This window comes from Lytechinus pictus, chromosome 5, assembly GCF_037042905.1.
Source record: "Lytechinus pictus isolate F3 Inbred chromosome 5, Lp3.0, whole genome shotgun sequence".
Lineage (NCBI taxonomy): Eukaryota > Metazoa > Echinodermata > Echinoidea > Temnopleuroida > Toxopneustidae > Lytechinus > Lytechinus pictus.
The window spans coordinates 52301585-52320023 of record NC_087249.1 but is presented as its reverse complement, the minus strand read 5'-3'; the positions used below and the strand labels follow the sequence as shown (position 1 = coordinate 52320023).

Here is an 18439-nt window from a genome sequence, read left to right as displayed (position 1 = left end):
CCACCCTTTCTGTTCTCACAACACACTTACCCTACTGATGTTAGTTGCTATTTCACAAGCAAACTTCTCCGGCTGACCAAACTTCTGGATGAGATATGGTAGAAGAGCCACCACATTGAGAGGGAAGCCAGCAGCCTGGGTGGGATCTATCACTCTCAGGTGAGTGTAGGTTGTCAACTTTGACACCAGGTGAAGAGTCAGGTCATAGGTCACAGAGGAAGTGAAACCCTGCAAGAGAAAATTTTACATTCATTTTTCATTTTAGAAATAAGATAGCTTTAGTTACCTGATAAGGAAATCAATGAGGCTCCATAATTCAAAGGCCTTATCTTATTATTATTGCCTAAAGTTATTGAAGCATGATGACCAATGCAATTTTTGTAATCGATGATAAATAAAAGTCTCCAGTCTCCCCCAAACTGTATTGCAAATCATATCTTATCAATCTTCTACAGACAGGCCCAAATTGAAAAAGGTGGTTTGAATCCATGGTGTTCATGCATTATTTACGTCTAATTTGGTGCGTATATTGACAGTGTCCAATAATCAATGTGCGCTATTATCACAGCATGCTAAATTCACATCTTCTACTATAAAGGATACAGTAATAATGAGCCAACTGTTCATGTGAATTGATAAACATAAACATAAAAAGTAGACTCATTAATTAAAACAGTGGCCTCATGAATGCTTTAACCTTAGTAACAAGCATCAATTTAGCATGCTGCGATGACAGCATCCCTTATTGGACACTTTCTCAAGATTTACGTTGAATTAAGCCTAATCAATACACGATATCTGCATAAAACATTCTTGACAAGGCAAACGCCAAGCGTTGTCTCGCCTGCATATTGCAGTCATGAAGAGACTGCATGTCAAATCTGAAGGGTAACATTTAAGAAACTTTGACAGCTTTTCTATTGTAACATTGGCAAATTTGTGTGAATATTATAATGGTGCCAAGAACTATAGCTCATTAAATAAATAACAACAGTTTTTAAAGAATAAACAAGTAAAATACAAAATCTGGTTCAGGTATAGAGAGTACTGAGTTCTGAAGTAAAATGTTAGTGTTAAAAAGTATAAAATTATAAAGTTCATGTCACTAGAGGAACAAAGTAGTGTGAAAGTTCATTGACCTTTGACCTTAATCAAATTCAACTCACATTCGAACCTGACCTGCACCTTCAAGAGATGGACCTCTGTTACGAGTTTGGCGATCCCACCTCGAAGCTATAGAAAGTTATTGTGTGTACAAAATAGCACAGTGCCAGCCATGGAAAGTTCATTGACCTTTGACCTTAATCAAATTCAACTCACATTTGAACTTGACCTGCACCTTCAAGAGATGGACCTCTTGTATGAATTTGGCAATCCTACCTCGAAGATATAAAAAGTTATTATGTGTACGACACAGCACAGTGCCAGTCATGGAAAGTTCATTGACCTTTGACCTTAATCAAATTCAACTCACATTCGAACTTGACCTGCACCTTCAAAAGATGGACCTCTTGTATGAATTTGGCAATCCTACCTCGAAGATATAGAAAGTTATTGTGTGTACAGCACAGCACAGTGCCAGTCATGGAAAGTTCATTGACCTTTGACCTTATTCAAATTCGGCTCACATTTGAACTTGACCTGCACCTTCAAGAGATGGACCTCTGTTATGAATATGGAGATCTCACCTCGAAGCTATAGAAAGTTATTGTGTGTACAACACAGCACAGTGCCAGTCATGGAAAGTTCATTGACCTTTGACCTTATTCACATTCGACTAATATTCGAACTTGACCTGTGCCTTCAGGAGATGGACCTCTGGTATGAATTTGGCGATCCCAACTCGAAGCTATAGAAAGTTATTGTGTGTACAACACAGCACAGTGCCAGTCATGGAAAGTTCATTGACCTTTGACCTTATTCACATTTCGACTCATATTCGAACTTGACCTGTGCCTTCAGGAGATGGACCTCTGGTATGAATTTGGTGATCCCACCTCGAAGATATAGAAAGTTATTATGTGTACAACATAGCACAGTGCCAGTCATGGAAAGTTCATTGACCTTTGACCTTATTCAAATTCGACTCATATTCAAACTTGACCTGTGCCTTCAGGAGATGGACCTCTGGTATGAATTTGGTGATCCCACCTCGAAGCTATAGAAAGTTTTTGGGTGTACAACACAATTGTTGACGACGACGACGCCGGAAATAGTGATACCTATGTCTTGCTCCGCTACGCAGGCGAGACAAAAACCACATATTCAAAGCCACCTTTATGATTTTGGGCCAAAATGTTTGTGAGCTTTGTTGTGTGATGAAAGCCTTGTCTACAATCTTTCTAAAACTGTTTTGTGCATCATAACTTATCAATCTACTACACTAAATGTTTGTAATCATGGTTACAGGGGTCTTTACCTTCAGGATAAGTGCTTGAAGTCCAGGGTATCCTTCCCATCTGAGTTGAGCTAGAACCTGATCAAGACGAACTCTCACCTCAGGACGGTCTAGAGGAAGGTATCTTAGAAGCTACAGGTGGAAAAATTAATGAGAGTGGGAGAGAAAATAAGAGATAGCGATTGAGAGGAGAGAAAAGTAGAGAGGGAGAGAGAGAGGTTAAAAATAGGGACATGACAATAATAATAATAATAATTTAAGATATATACATAATGTACTACCAAGTACCCCAGTGTTAACCCAAATAATAACCATGTGACACTGAACAAACATGGACACTTATGGTACCAGTAATGGTAATCAATGAGTCTGAGCATGTGTCCACATAGTTGTCCGATAATTTGCCACTATGTACCTACTTTTTTCTAATTATTGAGAGAGATAAATCATCTTGCGCCCAATGTTATTTTGGCATTTAATTGATTGCCCCCACGGGAGTGAAACAAGTGCATGTATTTGATGCAGGCAAGCCAGAGTCCCATGGCCAGGATGGTAATGTATAATTATGTTAACCCCAAAAATTAATTATTTTTATGTTTTTATAAAAACGCAAATTACTATCATAATTTACAAGTTACCTTTTCTAGAGCTTTAAGAGCCATCAGAAACTCAAACTCATAGTCTGATTCTAGGAGAGAGACAAAGATCCAGAAAACCTGGGCCAGCATGTTCAGCCTCTCCTCAAAGATGTTGTTCTCTCCGATATGCTTGAGGGATGAGCTGCTACGAGCACGGCCTCGATGGAAGCTTGACTTATCAAGCTCGCTGGTGGTGGAGCTCCTGCCGCGGTGTTCTACGTACGCTCGCATGTCTGCAATAAAAAAAAAGATTAGCTGAGCCTGGATTTGTGAATGACAAAGTGGATTGATCTTTTTGACTGATCTAGAACAGCTCCCCTGGGAAGCGTAATCCCTTGGTGAGTGACTACTTGTCTTCCTAGGATTTGTTTTTTGGCAAATAATTCCAAAATGAGTTCTCTTCCAGAATATTCAATGATGTATTGCAATAATAATGCCATCTCCATGGCAATGTAGTACCTGATACATTCTAAAAGCATGTCTTGGATGTCTTCAATCCAAGATCAATGTATATACACGTCTCGTAATCCACTGGCAAACACTGAGGAAGTGTTTTGATGCAAACGATTTGCAATGGACTGATCAAGTGCCTCAACACTCAAACGTACAATGATTCCTAATGTATATAACCCTTTCAAACTTCATTTGGCTGGGGTGATATGACTTGAAGTACACTTAAAAGTGTTAAAAAGGGAATATGTATAACAAATAAGTCTTAAAACAGATTAATACCTGATATCTACAATCCCATCTTAATTTTCCTGTCCAACTTACACTCTGATCAGCAAACTTCATACATAACATTCAGGTTATTGTAAAGTAACTTTTAATTTTGAAGGAAAAATTTCCCCAATAAAAAATGTGGGCATGTAGAGTAGCACATAGGTCAATGAACAAGAGTCACCTGCATTGTTGTTCCCTGGCGAGTTGACAGAGTTAGGTCCTTCCATGATCTTGGGACGGATCCCTTCAAAGTTACTGGTGAAGAGGTTACTGGTACTCTTACGGAACTCTGCCTTGCGGGATGACCCAGACTTTGACCTCTCCCGAAGGTCAGCGAAGATGATGTCTTGGGCCAGGGTGTCGATAGAGTTCTCCAAGGTGAGCAGGATCTCTGTTGCATACCCCTGAGGACAAGGAATAGAAGATCAGTGTTACAATGCAAAAAAGGGCTTAAGCTTTTTACTTCATAAAGTACACATCTAAATCTAACTCCATTATCATTATACATACATCTAACATTCATGAATGTGCGTCGTGGTCTAGTGGTGCTGAGTCTCGCCTTTCAAACAGAGGGCCGTGGGTTCGAATCCTAGCCATGGCGTGTTTTCCTTCAGCAAAAAATCTATCCACACTGTGCTGCACTCGACCCAGGTGAGGTAAATGGGTACTGGCAGGAAGTAATTCCTCAAAAAGCTGTGCACACCAGAATCGGTAGACTAGCTTAGCCGGGGTAGAATAGGAGCGCCTTGAGCACCTAGCAAGGTGGATACATGCACTATACAAATCCTATATTATTATGAATTTATTTGGTTTTCTTTAATTGCATACCTCCAAAAATTGAGTTTAGCCCTTGCTTATGGACAAATTTTTACGATAGATTGCACTTTCCTATGAAACTAATGTATGATTCCAATATACTTTGTACAGGGATCCAGTTTGAGAAGGCAATGGCAACGTAAACTGGTCAAGATATTCCTTAAACTGACACATTGACATCTAGATGTAGATGTTACTCTTACCTGTACATCTTCTCCCTGATCAGCTACCGTCTCGACCAGTCTGGTCATGATGTTAGACAACATCATAGGGTTGAGTGGAGGGTTCAGTGCTCGGAACATCTGTTATGGCAAAAGATAAAGCAAACGTCATCATGGGACAGAAGAGCTTTGTAGCAAGTCTGATTCTTAGATGCTACAGACATAGGGGATTTACAGACTAATCCTGCAATTGTGCGTTCCCAAACAACCTATTTGGATATTAATAAATTGTTAACTGTTTCCTTTTTTAATGGCCAAACATATAACCACAAAATAATACATGGTCTATTGGTATCCCAATTAAAAACCAATTAGACAGATAGGATACTCACCTGGAACGATCTGCCAGCATAATGTCTTGAAGAGCAAGACAGAGCTAGCTGAAGTGCTACCTGAGCCCAACGCTGCTCTAGATGAGACCCTCTCAAACTGCCATGGAAGATCCTTACTACATTCCGAAGGAAAGTCTCGAGCTGCTCTGCACTCTTGATGACGGTTAACCTGGGGGTGATCTCTTCACATGACCACAGAGGGCGACATTTCCTGAGAGAGATACAATCAGAAGAACACAAGGGATTTTTAGTATGTGTGTGTGTGTGTGGCAAATTAACAAATTAAAAAGGTTCCTCAAATTGGCAGCAAAGTCTGTAATTTAGTATGAACAAGAAACATGATTGAGTTTCTTTAGCAAATTGGCATTTTCAACTTCTTAAACATATAACAACATGCATGCTCTCTGCATGAATATTGCTGAGACTTTGAAATCACGAAGATGATATGAGTATTTACCTACAATACCCACATATTTACAGGTTATAATAAAAGAAAAGTTACACACATGAAACATTAGTCATGTCATATATGAATCTGATGAAAGACAAATGATCAACATTGATTGAAACAAAAACATCTTTTCTTCTAAAATGATAAAAAATAATTTTTTTTACTTAAATCCATTCTTGCTGCATCTGATAACTCGACATTATATTCAAATTTCTTGTTTTAATACATTTTCTGATTAATGACTATGTCGATTTTTCCGAGATCACAATGAAATCACCAATATCTCTCAAGACCTCACCTTGTAACCAAGAATTCTATCAGGGCTTTGGCGGCTTCTTCACTGGTCCTCAAATGATCTACACTGATGTGTGTAACAGCACTCATACCAAATGGGATGACAGTCGAGGTGGAACTCATACTGGAGACAGAGACTGTGGATGCTCCGCTAATGGTGGTAGTGCTGCCCATGAGGCCGGTGTTGTCCGATTCGTAGGATATGGTGTCTGGTGTGTGGCCGTTATGACTCGTCGGCCCACCTATGCAAAAAGATTGGTTAACAAAAGAAATGTCAATTATATCATCATCATTATTTTCATTATTAAGGTCTCTTTACCTTGCACTGGGGGAAAAATTCCATGGGGGGCTCAGGGCGATTTTGCCCCCCAAATTGCCCAAGAACCCTGAGGTGGTATTCTGAAAAATTGTCTAAACTTTTGTTGTAACTCAGCAAGATAACAGCTCGGTAAAATTATCTCAAATTTATATTCTGAAAAATGTCTTTAATATATCTGTAAGGACGCCCCTTACATTGTATTTCATCTCTGACACAAGCAGTCACTAACTCTACAGTCAATGCTTATGGAAGAGACTTCTTACCTGTGAAGTTATATTCCTTGGTAACGACCTTCTGATCTAGGAGACCTGAATTGAGGTCACTAATGACATGTCGAGATAGCAGAGTGTGAGCTACGTTGACAAAGTCGTTGTGAGGAGCCAGCTTCACCAGGAGGTTGAGAAGCAATCGCTTGCAGTGCTCATGGACCAGAGGCCAGGTGTGATCAAGACCTGGTGGGAAAGAATGTTGGTTTGGTTAAGGCGAGAGTCTTGTCAAAGGTTTGGAAAACTGACATGACTATGGGATGAATTATGCCATCCATATTCTCATAAAGATCTTGATAGCAAATCTGAATTACATGTACATTGCAGCAAAATGGACAATGCCATTTGTTTCCAACCTTGACAAAATTTCATTAGAAAATTGATAGTGTAGTGCACACACAACACCTCATTGGCATCACTAATGACACCACAAGCATCAATCAGAGTATTTTAGAATCATTTTATGGAAATGATAATGATTACATCAAATTAATCATATTCATTACGATCATTAACATTAGGTTAATTATCGTACTGTCATCATCATCATTATTAAAAGCATAATCATCATTGTCACTGCCATCAATCACAAATTTTATGATAATAATCACCACATGATGATAAACAACATCCCTATTATTGATAAATCCAAAATGGAACAACCACCTCGGCCTATATCATGCATGCTGCACAAAAACAATATGAACATCAAAAATCAATATTTGTTCCATACAACCATTACAACCTATAAACATTTTCCATGAAATCATCCTTTGAGACTTACCAAGAAATAGAACATGAAGAATATGAGGAAGATGAACCTGCCAGTCAACGTCTACTTTCTCAAGAACCAGGTCAGTCAGCAAAACAGTCGCCAAGTTGCACCTAAAACATGATGAAATTTCAAAAGAAATCATATATGATAAAAAGGCATTAAAAAATCACTATTTTCTTTAAATTTCCAAAGTGAACATTGATGACTAAGTCTAATGTCATTGACATACATAAACTGAGGTGAATACTGGGCTGTAAAATCTAGTAATTTCAACAAAAGTTAAAGAAACTCCCTAACTTTCTAACAACCTAAAGTTGGTCAAAGAAGTAAACCAAACATGGAAGGTATTGCAATGGAATAAGCCAAATCTTAATCCTAACCCTGAAGGTCTTACCTGTGAATGACTCCCTGTGGGGGCGTCTCATTGTCATCAATGTAATCTGAGAGTGGTGCGCAGTAGTACTCCTCTGGTAGAGGAATGGGTAAAGTGAGTCCATTCATGGTCTGCTGCTGCCATACTGCATAGAAATCAACCTTCGTAGATCCTTGGAAATTCTCTGATGTCTTCTCCTCAATAGTGGTAAACCTACTAGGATTGGAAGAAGTTTTATATTGACATTACATATCATCATTACATGATTTTGTTTACTATGTTTGGTATCATTTCTTTCTCCCATTTTAATCTATTCCTTTCTCTTGACAACAAAAAAGAATAGAAAAGGGTGGATTCAAGTCTAAGATTATCAACAGCGAGATCGAACAGATCTTCTTATCATTTTTAGCCACTGTAGCTGTATGCAAATTGCCTTCCACTGAACTGCATGATTAAAACAATAGTTTATAAATAAAGTTGATTCCAATAAGCTATTCAAATCTTCAATTTTTTTCCAAATCCCTTTATCAATATCATAAAATACAAAGCAATGATATACAACAAACTTTGGATGGGGAATTACTAACAAAGTCACTTCCATGCAAAAATTCTCGAGACAAAACAAATTATGATCTACAATTTATGCAAAAAACTCACTTAATGCTGATGTCCTCTACATTTGTGTGAAGTAGAATTTAAACATAATAACACAAGTACGACCACCAGCATTTTACAATTCATCAATTATTTATGCATGTTCTTCATACGGTAAGAACAACAAGTGAATTTACCCATTGGATTCTTCTGGCTCCTCTGGGATGGCCGGTTTAAATCGAACTCTGTCTGTTCCAGCCGATTCATTGCTAGGTGTTGAGGTACTGCTGGTTAGAGTGGACAAACTGCCACTACTCTGATGCAAGGAGGATCCTTCGTTGTAACGGATGATGCTGGAAAAATAAAGGACAAGATTAATAGATCAGCGGCCTATTGCAGGAAGAGTTGCGCTCAAACGAAACTTTAAGAAATCAAGAGCAAGTCCCTAGTGTATGGGTTGAAAATGAAGTACCATTTCATTTTTAGAATTGCAATTCGATAATAAATCTTTCTGCAATGGGACCCAGTTCATACAATGACAGGGCTCTTTTCCTCATGCTTTAATGGTGAAAAAAACTATCATACTTTACCATTTCTAGCCACTTTTTATTAGTTGAGATCGAGTAAGAGTGCCGATTGATCTTTAAAATTGAACATCATCTATAAAAGATTTGTGTTACATTTGGTTACCCATAGTTAAGCAATCGAATTAGGGCACAGTTTTAACTAAACCATCATCCCATACCTATCCTTATCCTTTGAACTCCCTCCATCAGTAGGTGGTGGTGTCTTAGTTCCCACCGCCACCTGAGTACCCCGATCCAACGTGTTCTTCTCCTGTTTGCCTTTCTCACTGGCCAGCATCCTCGCCTCCTCCTCCTTATCCATCTTCTCAATCAGCGATGCCGCGCTTCCGGACTCCGGTCCCGTCGCCCCAAACTGGGGTTGGTGGTAGAGCTGGAAGAAGGGTGGTTCTTCAGTCCTTTCCACGTTGGTGGTGACGATCTCCACGGACAACATCTCTCGCATCAGTTCGTCCATCAGGCGCTGGGGCTTGGCACGGGCAATGTATACCAGCACTCGCTTTAACTGATGGATAGAAAGAGAAGGACAACAGAGAGAATCAAAGCAAAGTTTTGAAAAACAAAAGTAAAGGAAAAGGATGCCTGAGGACCATACATAAAATATCAAAGATATTAACTACTATTTTCAAAGTACTTCCAAAATAACAACTTCCTAGATTTCTTTCCGGCCATCAAGCATTATTAGTTCCAAAGGTTCAAATACACATATTCTGTGGAAGAATGGATATTTCAGATACTGTTGCAGTTTCTTTCAATTGACATGAATGATTAGTACTAGTGATCCTAGTTACATCTACGAAAGGCTAATCATCAGGACCCATAAAAGAAAAGGAATTCATGGAAATCCATATAACATGACAAATTGAACAGCTTCTCACATTAATGAGTCACAAAAATAAAACAAAATCAAAACCCTTGTTCTTTGATGGACTTCCATTAAACTTTCATTTGTAACATTATTCTTTTTTTGCTTTTATCGAAGCTAACTTAATGCCAGGGTGGACTTTCCCTTAAAAATACAAAGATCATCACAGATATTTGACAATGCCTTTCTTCATGATGAAATGCGAGTATGGGAATTCTAACTTATATAAAAATTCTCACCCTTTGTGAATTTCCGTATATAACCTACATGTACCCTATTGGCACAGGAAAACAAAGTGCAGCATTTTGTCTTTTATGAGAAATAAACGCAGGAAAGACAGCAGGTATCAGAACGATGAATGGATCAACACAGCCAATGCAGTTACAATGTAATATGACTACATATACGTGTGATCCTGATGCATGCACATACAGTCCGTGTATCATTGAAATGGTGGGTCAGAGATGACATTTTACGCATAATTGGTGATAATCTCAGTGATTATAGTTGATATCAATCATTATACATAGCCAGTTTGCCCGAATTAGATACTCACATAAGGTAGAAGGTTTGGGTTGGTCATGACACCAGTTAGACCAAGCAGGAAGTTAAGAATGACCGGTAGGTTACCAGGCCAACAGGTACATAGCCCCGCCCATAGCTGTTCAAGACCATCACAGTGATCATCACCATACTGAAAATGAAGGAAAATACAAGTGAAGTGTGAAATTAATTGGTGATTAATCAATAGAGATTCTATGAGGTGCAGGAAAAATACTGAGAAAATTGGGAAAATCCTTCTTATGATTGACTTTAATAACAATTCTTTTTCTTCTGACTGGAGTACTGCATGGAAAAAATAACAAATTCTTACTTAATTATTTCCAGTGTACAAATCATATTATTCATCATTTAATTTTTTTAAAGTATTTGGAGTGAATATTGATAAAACATGAAAGAGAGAAAGAAGAAAGAATAAAGAGGGATAGAAAAAAAATAAAGAAATATGGGGCTTGAAGTTGAGATTATCCAAATGGTAACATGATATATTCTTCCTCATATACTGATTTGTCAACATTATTGCAACCATTTGTATCTGTATTGTATGACTTGATATTTGATGAAAAATACGTAAATAAAATATACAAAACTAAATCTAACTAAAAGACTGAACTTAAGAACAAAGGATTCGGAACAAGGAATGAATTAATATTTGCTACACAAAAATCAATATTCTAATGTATTGAATGAAAATCACCTCTGCCGTAATGAAGAGAAGGTTATTGAGGATGACACAGGACGCCTGCTTGCTACCCCATCCAGGACGCCTCAAGGCGCACCCCTGCTCCGGGTCCTCCATCTCCACCACGTCCTTCTCCTTACCTCCAACCAGGGAGCCGGCTCCACCTCCCTCCTTACCTAGGGAGTCTACCAGCTCAATGTTATAGATCCAGGGGAGCAGGTACTCCAGCATGATGTTACGATGGACTAGAGGGGCAGACTCAAAACGTTCCGTTATTTCTGGAGATTCAAGATGAATTTATAAAGGTGATTGTAAGTGGAGCAATCATATCAAATATATACATCACAAATTATTTGTATTTGTTTTCTAGTTGCAATGCGATGAAAATTACCCAGGCTCGAGAAGCCCATAAAGTGAAGTATATATAGAGAAATTGGGGGTTGGATGTACAACCTAGTTAATTACTTTAAGCAATTTGCAAGTAGTTAAAACAGTGATAACTGAACCAACTGTATTACATGTTGAATAACAGACACAATGTTATTCAACATTTACTCTTGTTGATAGATACCCAGTAGCACACCTCTCCTGTACATGGCGTGTTTTCCTTCAGCAAGAACTTTATCCACACTGCGCTGCACTCGACCCAGGTGAGGTAAATGGGTACAGGCAGGAAGTAATTCCTCAAAAAGCTGTGCGCACCAGAATTGGTAGACTAGCTTAGCCGGAGTAATATAGGAGCGCCTTGAGCACCTAGCAAGGTGGATACGTGCGCTATATAAATCCTACATTATTATTATTTTTTTTTTACATAATCTGAATCAATGCAGTGGTAAATCACATACCAAATGCAAGTGGGAATATAAATGTGATTTTATTCATAATTAAATTTTCATAAAACATCTGCATAGTTCATTGTTTTACCATGGTACAATTGAAACCTCTTTCGAGAATACAGGCCTATGGGTACATTTCTAGGGTGTTAAATAAGAAAATTAATGATCTAAATGTAATAAAATTTCATAAATACAACCTGCATACCTGAGAAAATGGCAAGAGTGAGTTCTGGGTGTAAGTTGGCCAGCTCTCTGCTCAGGGCGACATGAGACTTGCCGTAGGTGGCTTTGAGAAGGTTGCTCTGTCCACCCGAGCCAAAGAATCTCTTGTCAAGGACTTGTAGGAGTTGATAGGCCAGTGTGCGGATGACGGAGCAAGGATCGGCAGTCTTCAGTAGGACCAAGCACAGGATCACTATCATATCACATGGGTACTCACTGAAAATGGAATCATGGGAAAAAAATAATGGTGTTGACTCAGTGGATGAGTATCCAGGAGGGTATTCAGCAAGCTGTTCGTAAGTTGTGAATAAGCTTACACATGACTTATATTTAAATTCACTTGACAACAGCTGGCATTAAATACCACATGGAAGCATAAGAACATAAAATAGTATTCAAAGGAAAATAAATGTATTCAATTTATGTTTGCAATTGTAATTTTTGACAATAATTTTTTTTTTCAAGTCTCATCTAACCTTGTATTAAGGACTGAAGCCATGGCTTGGAAATAACCACTAGCAACAAGTTTAGGTCCTGTGTAACACCGGTGGATACACCACATCAGTACCATAGGAAGTTGAGGGTTGTTTTCCAGTAGCAGCACTGCTGTTTCTTTACCTAGCTTGTGAACCTGGGTGAAACAGAAAACAATATTTTAACTCACACATGGAAATTTTTGGAGTATTTTTTGTTATGATTTTATTACAAATATGTAAAGTAAATCCACTTCACTATCACAATCAAAACTATCACCACCACCACTGTCGTCGTTGTCATCATCATCATCATCATTATCATCATCCCAACTGAACAATCTTTGCCATACTGACTTTGACTTATACAGACATCACTTTGACATCACACACCTCCAGTATTTCCTATCAAGCATCACCATTCTCATCAAGCACTTCACCACACCAATAACAACAGCAACAACACTACCACCACCACAAACAACACCCACTACCACCATAAACAACAACCACTTCCACCAATAGCACCATCAACCAAAATAACCACCACCACACTCACAAACAACATAAAAAACACTTATAGAATGATATTATTCCTACCCTTTCATCGGTACAGTTGAGTAAGTTGTCCATCCAGGTGTACAGATAACCTTCTTGGGCAAGAGCATTGGTATCAAACACCTCTCCACAAACAAGAAGAGCAGCCATTGCCTGAAATATATATTTAAAAAAATATTTTATTCATGGTCAACTTTACAGCGAATCTAACACATAGGTAAAATATGATTACATATTCTTAAATTATGATTCAAATTTATCAACATGCACAAAACATAAAACACGGTAAAATCCCACTGTTTCAGATTAGAAAAACATTACTATATTTACTTCCAATTAAGCTTGAAAAACTAAATTGTCATGGTCAAATATACAAGTAATTCAACTAGTAACACCATTCTTGCATTTTATTGAGTGTATTTCATTATCTCCTGACAAACTCTTTCTTTAGTCTCTATGGATTCAACCCAGATTATTTTAACAGTCCCCAAAAAACACATACACAGTCATAATTAATAAAAAGAATACCTTTGTAGGTGAAGAAATACATTTTGTCAACAAATTGAAATTCAAATTGTTTGCCCCACTACATTTAATTAAAATGAAGGCCTGCGAAATGATCTTTAAAATTGGTGCCAAAGTCTAGAATGCTGACAAATTCCTTTTGAATAATTGTCAGTCACATAGAATGTTTTTGTTTACCTGCAATGCCTCAATCTCTAGGTCTGAGAAATTCTCATCTTGATATGATGGTGTTCTATCAACAGCACCATAGACTACGCCAAGTTTGCGACACCATGCTCCACATAAAAAGAAAACGCTGTAGCGTACATCACGTGGCAAGAGGTTGGCTCGATGCTCAGCTGTAACAGAATGAACAAGTTGTGAAAAGGATTTAGGGTGAGTTTTAGCCAATCAACATGTCCATCTTTTCTGCATAATAATACTGTGCCAAGGGTTGATAGTTAACTGATTTGAAAAATGAAATATAGGAATGGGTTACAGCAAAGATGAAAGTCAGGATGATAATGAAGATGGAGGTGATGATGATGATGATGATGATGATGGTAGTGAGGGTAGGGGGGGACAGAGGATGATGATAATGATGATGGTGATGCTGCAGCTGCCGCTGATGATGGTGAAGATGAGTGATGCTGATGATGATGATGAGGAGGATGTTGATGATGCTGATGTGCTGCTGCTGATGATGAAGATGATGAAGGTGGTATTGATGACAAGATAGATGATGTTGGCGGTGATAATGGTGTTGAGAATAAATGAAAAGGCCAAGTAACAAATTCAGTATTAATTTTTAATTATCACAATATCAATCCTACCTGGCACACTCCTAATGAGTCGTCCAATGAATCCACTGAAGTGCAGTCTGATCTCCATCAATGTTGGTGAATCCTTATCACTCTCACTCTCTAGAAACAACCTCATACCCTCGATGTAATCAATGAAAGTACTGTTCAGTGGCTGAGTCTCCTTTCCAAGCAAACACCTACAAAAAAATATTAACATAACATTAATCCAATGACAACATCAACAACTATGTGGATGCAGGGGAATTGGCCTAGGTCAAATCAGTTGAGGACACTTCATTGACTTTGGCAAAATCTACTTAGAAGATGCAAATATCACATGCTTTGCTTTTGTCTGAAAAGTTGCTTTGACTGGAACTATATTTTGGCTGATTAAATGTAAACGTATGCAGACTTGTAGGTCTGGGGTTTTTTCACACATAAATCAACACTGACGATCAGCATTTCAGAGAAGTATAAGAGAAACATAAAATTACAATACTTCTAAGCAATTGCCCACACAATGGTGTGTTTTACATAACAAGTCAATGGCAGGATGATGCATGCATATCTCACATGGAATCAATCTTCAAACTATACTCGTTGAGATATCAGCTAGATTTAGTTGATTGAGAACAAACCATACAAACCTTTCTCTGAACAAGCCGTGCTCAGCTATCAGCTCAAAGACTCTGATCAGATGCACTCTCAAGAAATCTCTCCTTCTCTTTCGTCTCATATTCTATTGATCAGTGAAAAAATCACAAAGCAAAGTTAAAGATTAGACATTTTCAACTAAAGTACAGTGTTATATAATATTTCTCTAATATTCATTAGCCTTTTCAAGCAAGTATTAAAGTAAAAATCAAAATTCTTTCGCAAGGCCTGCTCAGAAGTTCACTTATTGTGTTCAGAGATTTTAATGCACTATGACAGATATTATCTGATGGTGACTACATGTATTACAAGATTGTTGTAAGTTAATTGCCTATCTAGACCTTCATTATTGTTATCACTGGGAGGTATATACACAAATGCTGCTAATTCCAGATGTTCAGATTATTCAAAATAAGTAAATACATGTACAGTCTGACCTCTCTTATCCAGCCTCCCCTTATCCGGATCTTTCTATTACCCGGACGCACACTTGCTGAGATCTTTTTCAATATAGTATAGTAGGTGGGGAAACAAGATTTCAATCTAAAAATCAAAATTCCTAAGCAAACTCACTTTGATTACATACATTTTCCAATATAGTCTACCTACATCCACATTATTTTTTATGAAAATATATTACCCAAATCACCGAATGAACTAGACAGGATAATATTCCAGTAAATCAGGGCACAGCACAACCATTCACAGATCTATTGTGCATGATCACACTCCTCTCACATGTAGGTCACATCGCTGAGAATAGACGCGCATTCGCATTGGTTTAAATGCTTCGGCTGAGCGGCAAATGGCAGTGCTCAAAAACTGCATATACACAGTCATACACAACTTTTATCCAATCGAAATACCCAATTTGAAATGAATTGCCAACGCTAGTAACAAGACTTCACTGCTGCAGTCTGTCTCATTGCTTACATGTACTTATTCAGCCTTGTTTTGTCTGTATCCTTCTTTACCCAATGTGCATGAAAAAAGTGAATTCATGAATTTTACCACGATCACTGCCGCATTGTTACTTTCTTAAAAAGTATTAAAGGTGTAATTTTCTCATTGATCACCATGCCTCCAAAATGCAAACGCATCGTTTTGAATGTTAATCAGAATCTTGAGATAATCTCTAAAATAGAGAAACGGGCTATTCAAGCTAGAGTTGCAGAAACATATGGGTTGGGAACAAGTACTATTTCGGACATTTTCAAGCAGTGGAAGTCCATCAAGAAATACATGTCAGATGTATCTGCAAAGTGCAAAATGATACAACTACCGGTCCATGATGCCATAGACCAAGCAACATATCGCTGGCTTCTACAACAGCATGGCTCCAATACACCAATCTTGGGGAATTTCTGAAGGCACAGGCTCTGAAATTCAACGAAGCTTGTCTCCGGGATGGGACTAGAGGAAGCCAAGCTTTCAAAGCTTCAGCTGGATGGCTTCAGAAGTTCAAAGAGAGGCATGGAATTCACGGATTCTCTGTCCAAGGGGAGATTCGTTCCGCTAATTCGCCTGCAGTTGATCGTTTCTTGAACAAACTAGATGAGATCATAGCCGATGGAGAACTTTCAAGGGAGCAGATCTATGACTGTGATGAGACAGGCCTCTATTGGAAAGTGTTGCCACACCGTACACTCGTTGGACCAGAAGAGAAAACAGCACCAGGGCAAAAGAAAACAAAGAGCGGCTCACTCTTCTAGCAACAACTAATGCATCAGGCACACACAAGTTGCCCCCTCTACTCATTGGCAAGTCCAAGAATCCGACATGGCTTCCCTCCCTGTGATCTACCAAAGCCAAAAGAATGCATGGATGAATGGTGCATTATTCAGCGAATGGTTCCACAAGAACTTTGTTCCAGCTGTTCATAATTATCTGGCCCAAAAGGGTCTCTCAGGAAAGGACATTCTTCTCCTTGAGACCTTGCTAATGCTCCATCTCATCCTGATGCTGCAGAAATGATGTCTGATGATGGCAACATATGAAGCGTCTTTCTACCACCCAACACAACTCCACTGCTTCAGCCCGTGGACCAAGGAATCTTGGAAACAACCAAACGAATCTACAAAAAAAATCTTATCTGGAAAATCATCTCATCTGACTCGGATGGTTCCACCAACGGCATCATTGACTTCATCGAGTCAATCACGCTGGAGGATGCTGTCTACTTGTCAGCTGCTGCATGGGATAGTGTCAAGGCAAGCACCATCAGCAAGTGATGGTGGACCAGTGATTCTCGGACCAGAAATCGCCTATGAAGAAGGGTCAGAAGATGATATTTCACAAGATGAAGAAGTGGCAGATCTAATTCACCAGCTCCCTGGAAGCTCTGAATGCTCCACTGAAAAAAATCCAGGAATGGTTGGAGTACGACAATGAAGACCCTGGGTGGGAGACACTCGAGAAAGAGATCCTGAAATCAGCTGTCAGAGAAACAAGCAAAAACAAGGAAGATTATGATGAAGAATCTGGAGAGATGGAAAAACCCGACTTTCCCACACATGGAGAGGCAACTGACATGGCAGCAAATCTGATATGCTGGCTTGAGAGGCAACGTGAAACTCAAGCAGGATTTTCAGTAATACTTGATTAACCTTATGGCCAAGTTTCATGAACTAGGTCCATATACTTTCTAAGTTATGCTGTCATTTCAAAAACTTAACCTTAGGTTAAGATTTTGATGTTGATTCCCCCAACATGGTCTAAGTTCATTGACCCTAAATGACCTTTGACCTTGGTCATGTGATGTGAAACTCAGGCAGGATGTTCAGTAATACTTGGTTAACCTTATGGCCAAGTTTCATGAACTAGGTCCATATACTTTCTAAGTTATGCTGTCATTTCAAAAACTTAACCTTAGGTTAAGATTTGGTGTTGACGCCGCCGCCGTCGGAAAAGCGGCGCCTATAGTCTCACTCTGCTATGCAGGTGAGACAAAAACACTGAGTTACATATTCTTAAGAGAGAAAAGACAAGAATGAAGAAAATATGAGCACTTTACTATTTTATCACATTCTCTTTTTTTTTCTGAAAAAAACAACAACAAAAAACATGTCTCGCTCAGGCCTGGTCTTGCATTACAGACAGTGCCATCTATCATGTTTGAGCCTACAGTCAGTATAACAATGGCTAACTTTGACTTGAAACTTAGTTTCGAGTCATTCTCTTTCTTTCGAGATATGCTAAATGTATTCCTCAATCATTTCAGCAGGTAAATTATCCAAGAGTTTTGGCAACCAATCGATTTCCATTAAAAAATGCCTCTAATTTGCACTGACAGCAGAGAAATATTGTGTGCGCACACTACAAAAGATTACGAGTAGCTATCATTGGGGAGGCAGCTGCGTGTATTTAATATTGGGTCTCCCAGATCCGGATAAACATCTATCCGGATTGGTGCTGATCCCAATGTGTCGGGATAAGAGAGGTCGGACTGTATATAATAAATTGAATACTATCTATACATCTATCTTTTCGAATTGTGA

The 18439-nt window shown here is 38.6% G+C and overlaps 1 protein-coding gene across 1 annotated transcript in view; it reads right to left on the bottom strand.

Annotated features, from left to right (window-relative positions):
- Window positions 1-18439, bottom strand: part of LOC129261281 (protein furry homolog) — an 83013-nt gene that overhangs the window by 38007 nt on the left and 26567 nt on the right. The window contains exons 20-39 of the mRNA XM_064099236.1: window positions 14936-15027; window positions 14319-14485; window positions 13684-13844; window positions 13024-13134; window positions 12427-12581; window positions 11934-12166; window positions 10908-11170; window positions 10206-10343; window positions 8946-9289; window positions 8398-8553; window positions 7628-7822; window positions 7243-7343; window positions 6456-6644; window positions 5878-6115; window positions 5129-5339; window positions 4779-4877; window positions 3941-4163; window positions 3037-3269; window positions 2420-2530; window positions 31-228 (exon numbers count right to left, since the gene is read on the bottom strand). Of these exons, the coding sequence (XP_063955306.1) occupies window positions 31-228; window positions 2420-2530; window positions 3037-3269; window positions 3941-4163; window positions 4779-4877; window positions 5129-5339; window positions 5878-6115; window positions 6456-6644; window positions 7243-7343; window positions 7628-7822; window positions 8398-8553; window positions 8946-9289; window positions 10206-10343; window positions 10908-11170; window positions 11934-12166; window positions 12427-12581; window positions 13024-13134; window positions 13684-13844; window positions 14319-14485; window positions 14936-15027 (3618 nt within the window). The remainder of the gene's footprint in view (window positions 1-30; window positions 229-2419; window positions 2531-3036; window positions 3270-3940; window positions 4164-4778; window positions 4878-5128; window positions 5340-5877; window positions 6116-6455; window positions 6645-7242; window positions 7344-7627; window positions 7823-8397; window positions 8554-8945; window positions 9290-10205; window positions 10344-10907; window positions 11171-11933; window positions 12167-12426; window positions 12582-13023; window positions 13135-13683; window positions 13845-14318; window positions 14486-14935; window positions 15028-18439) is intronic.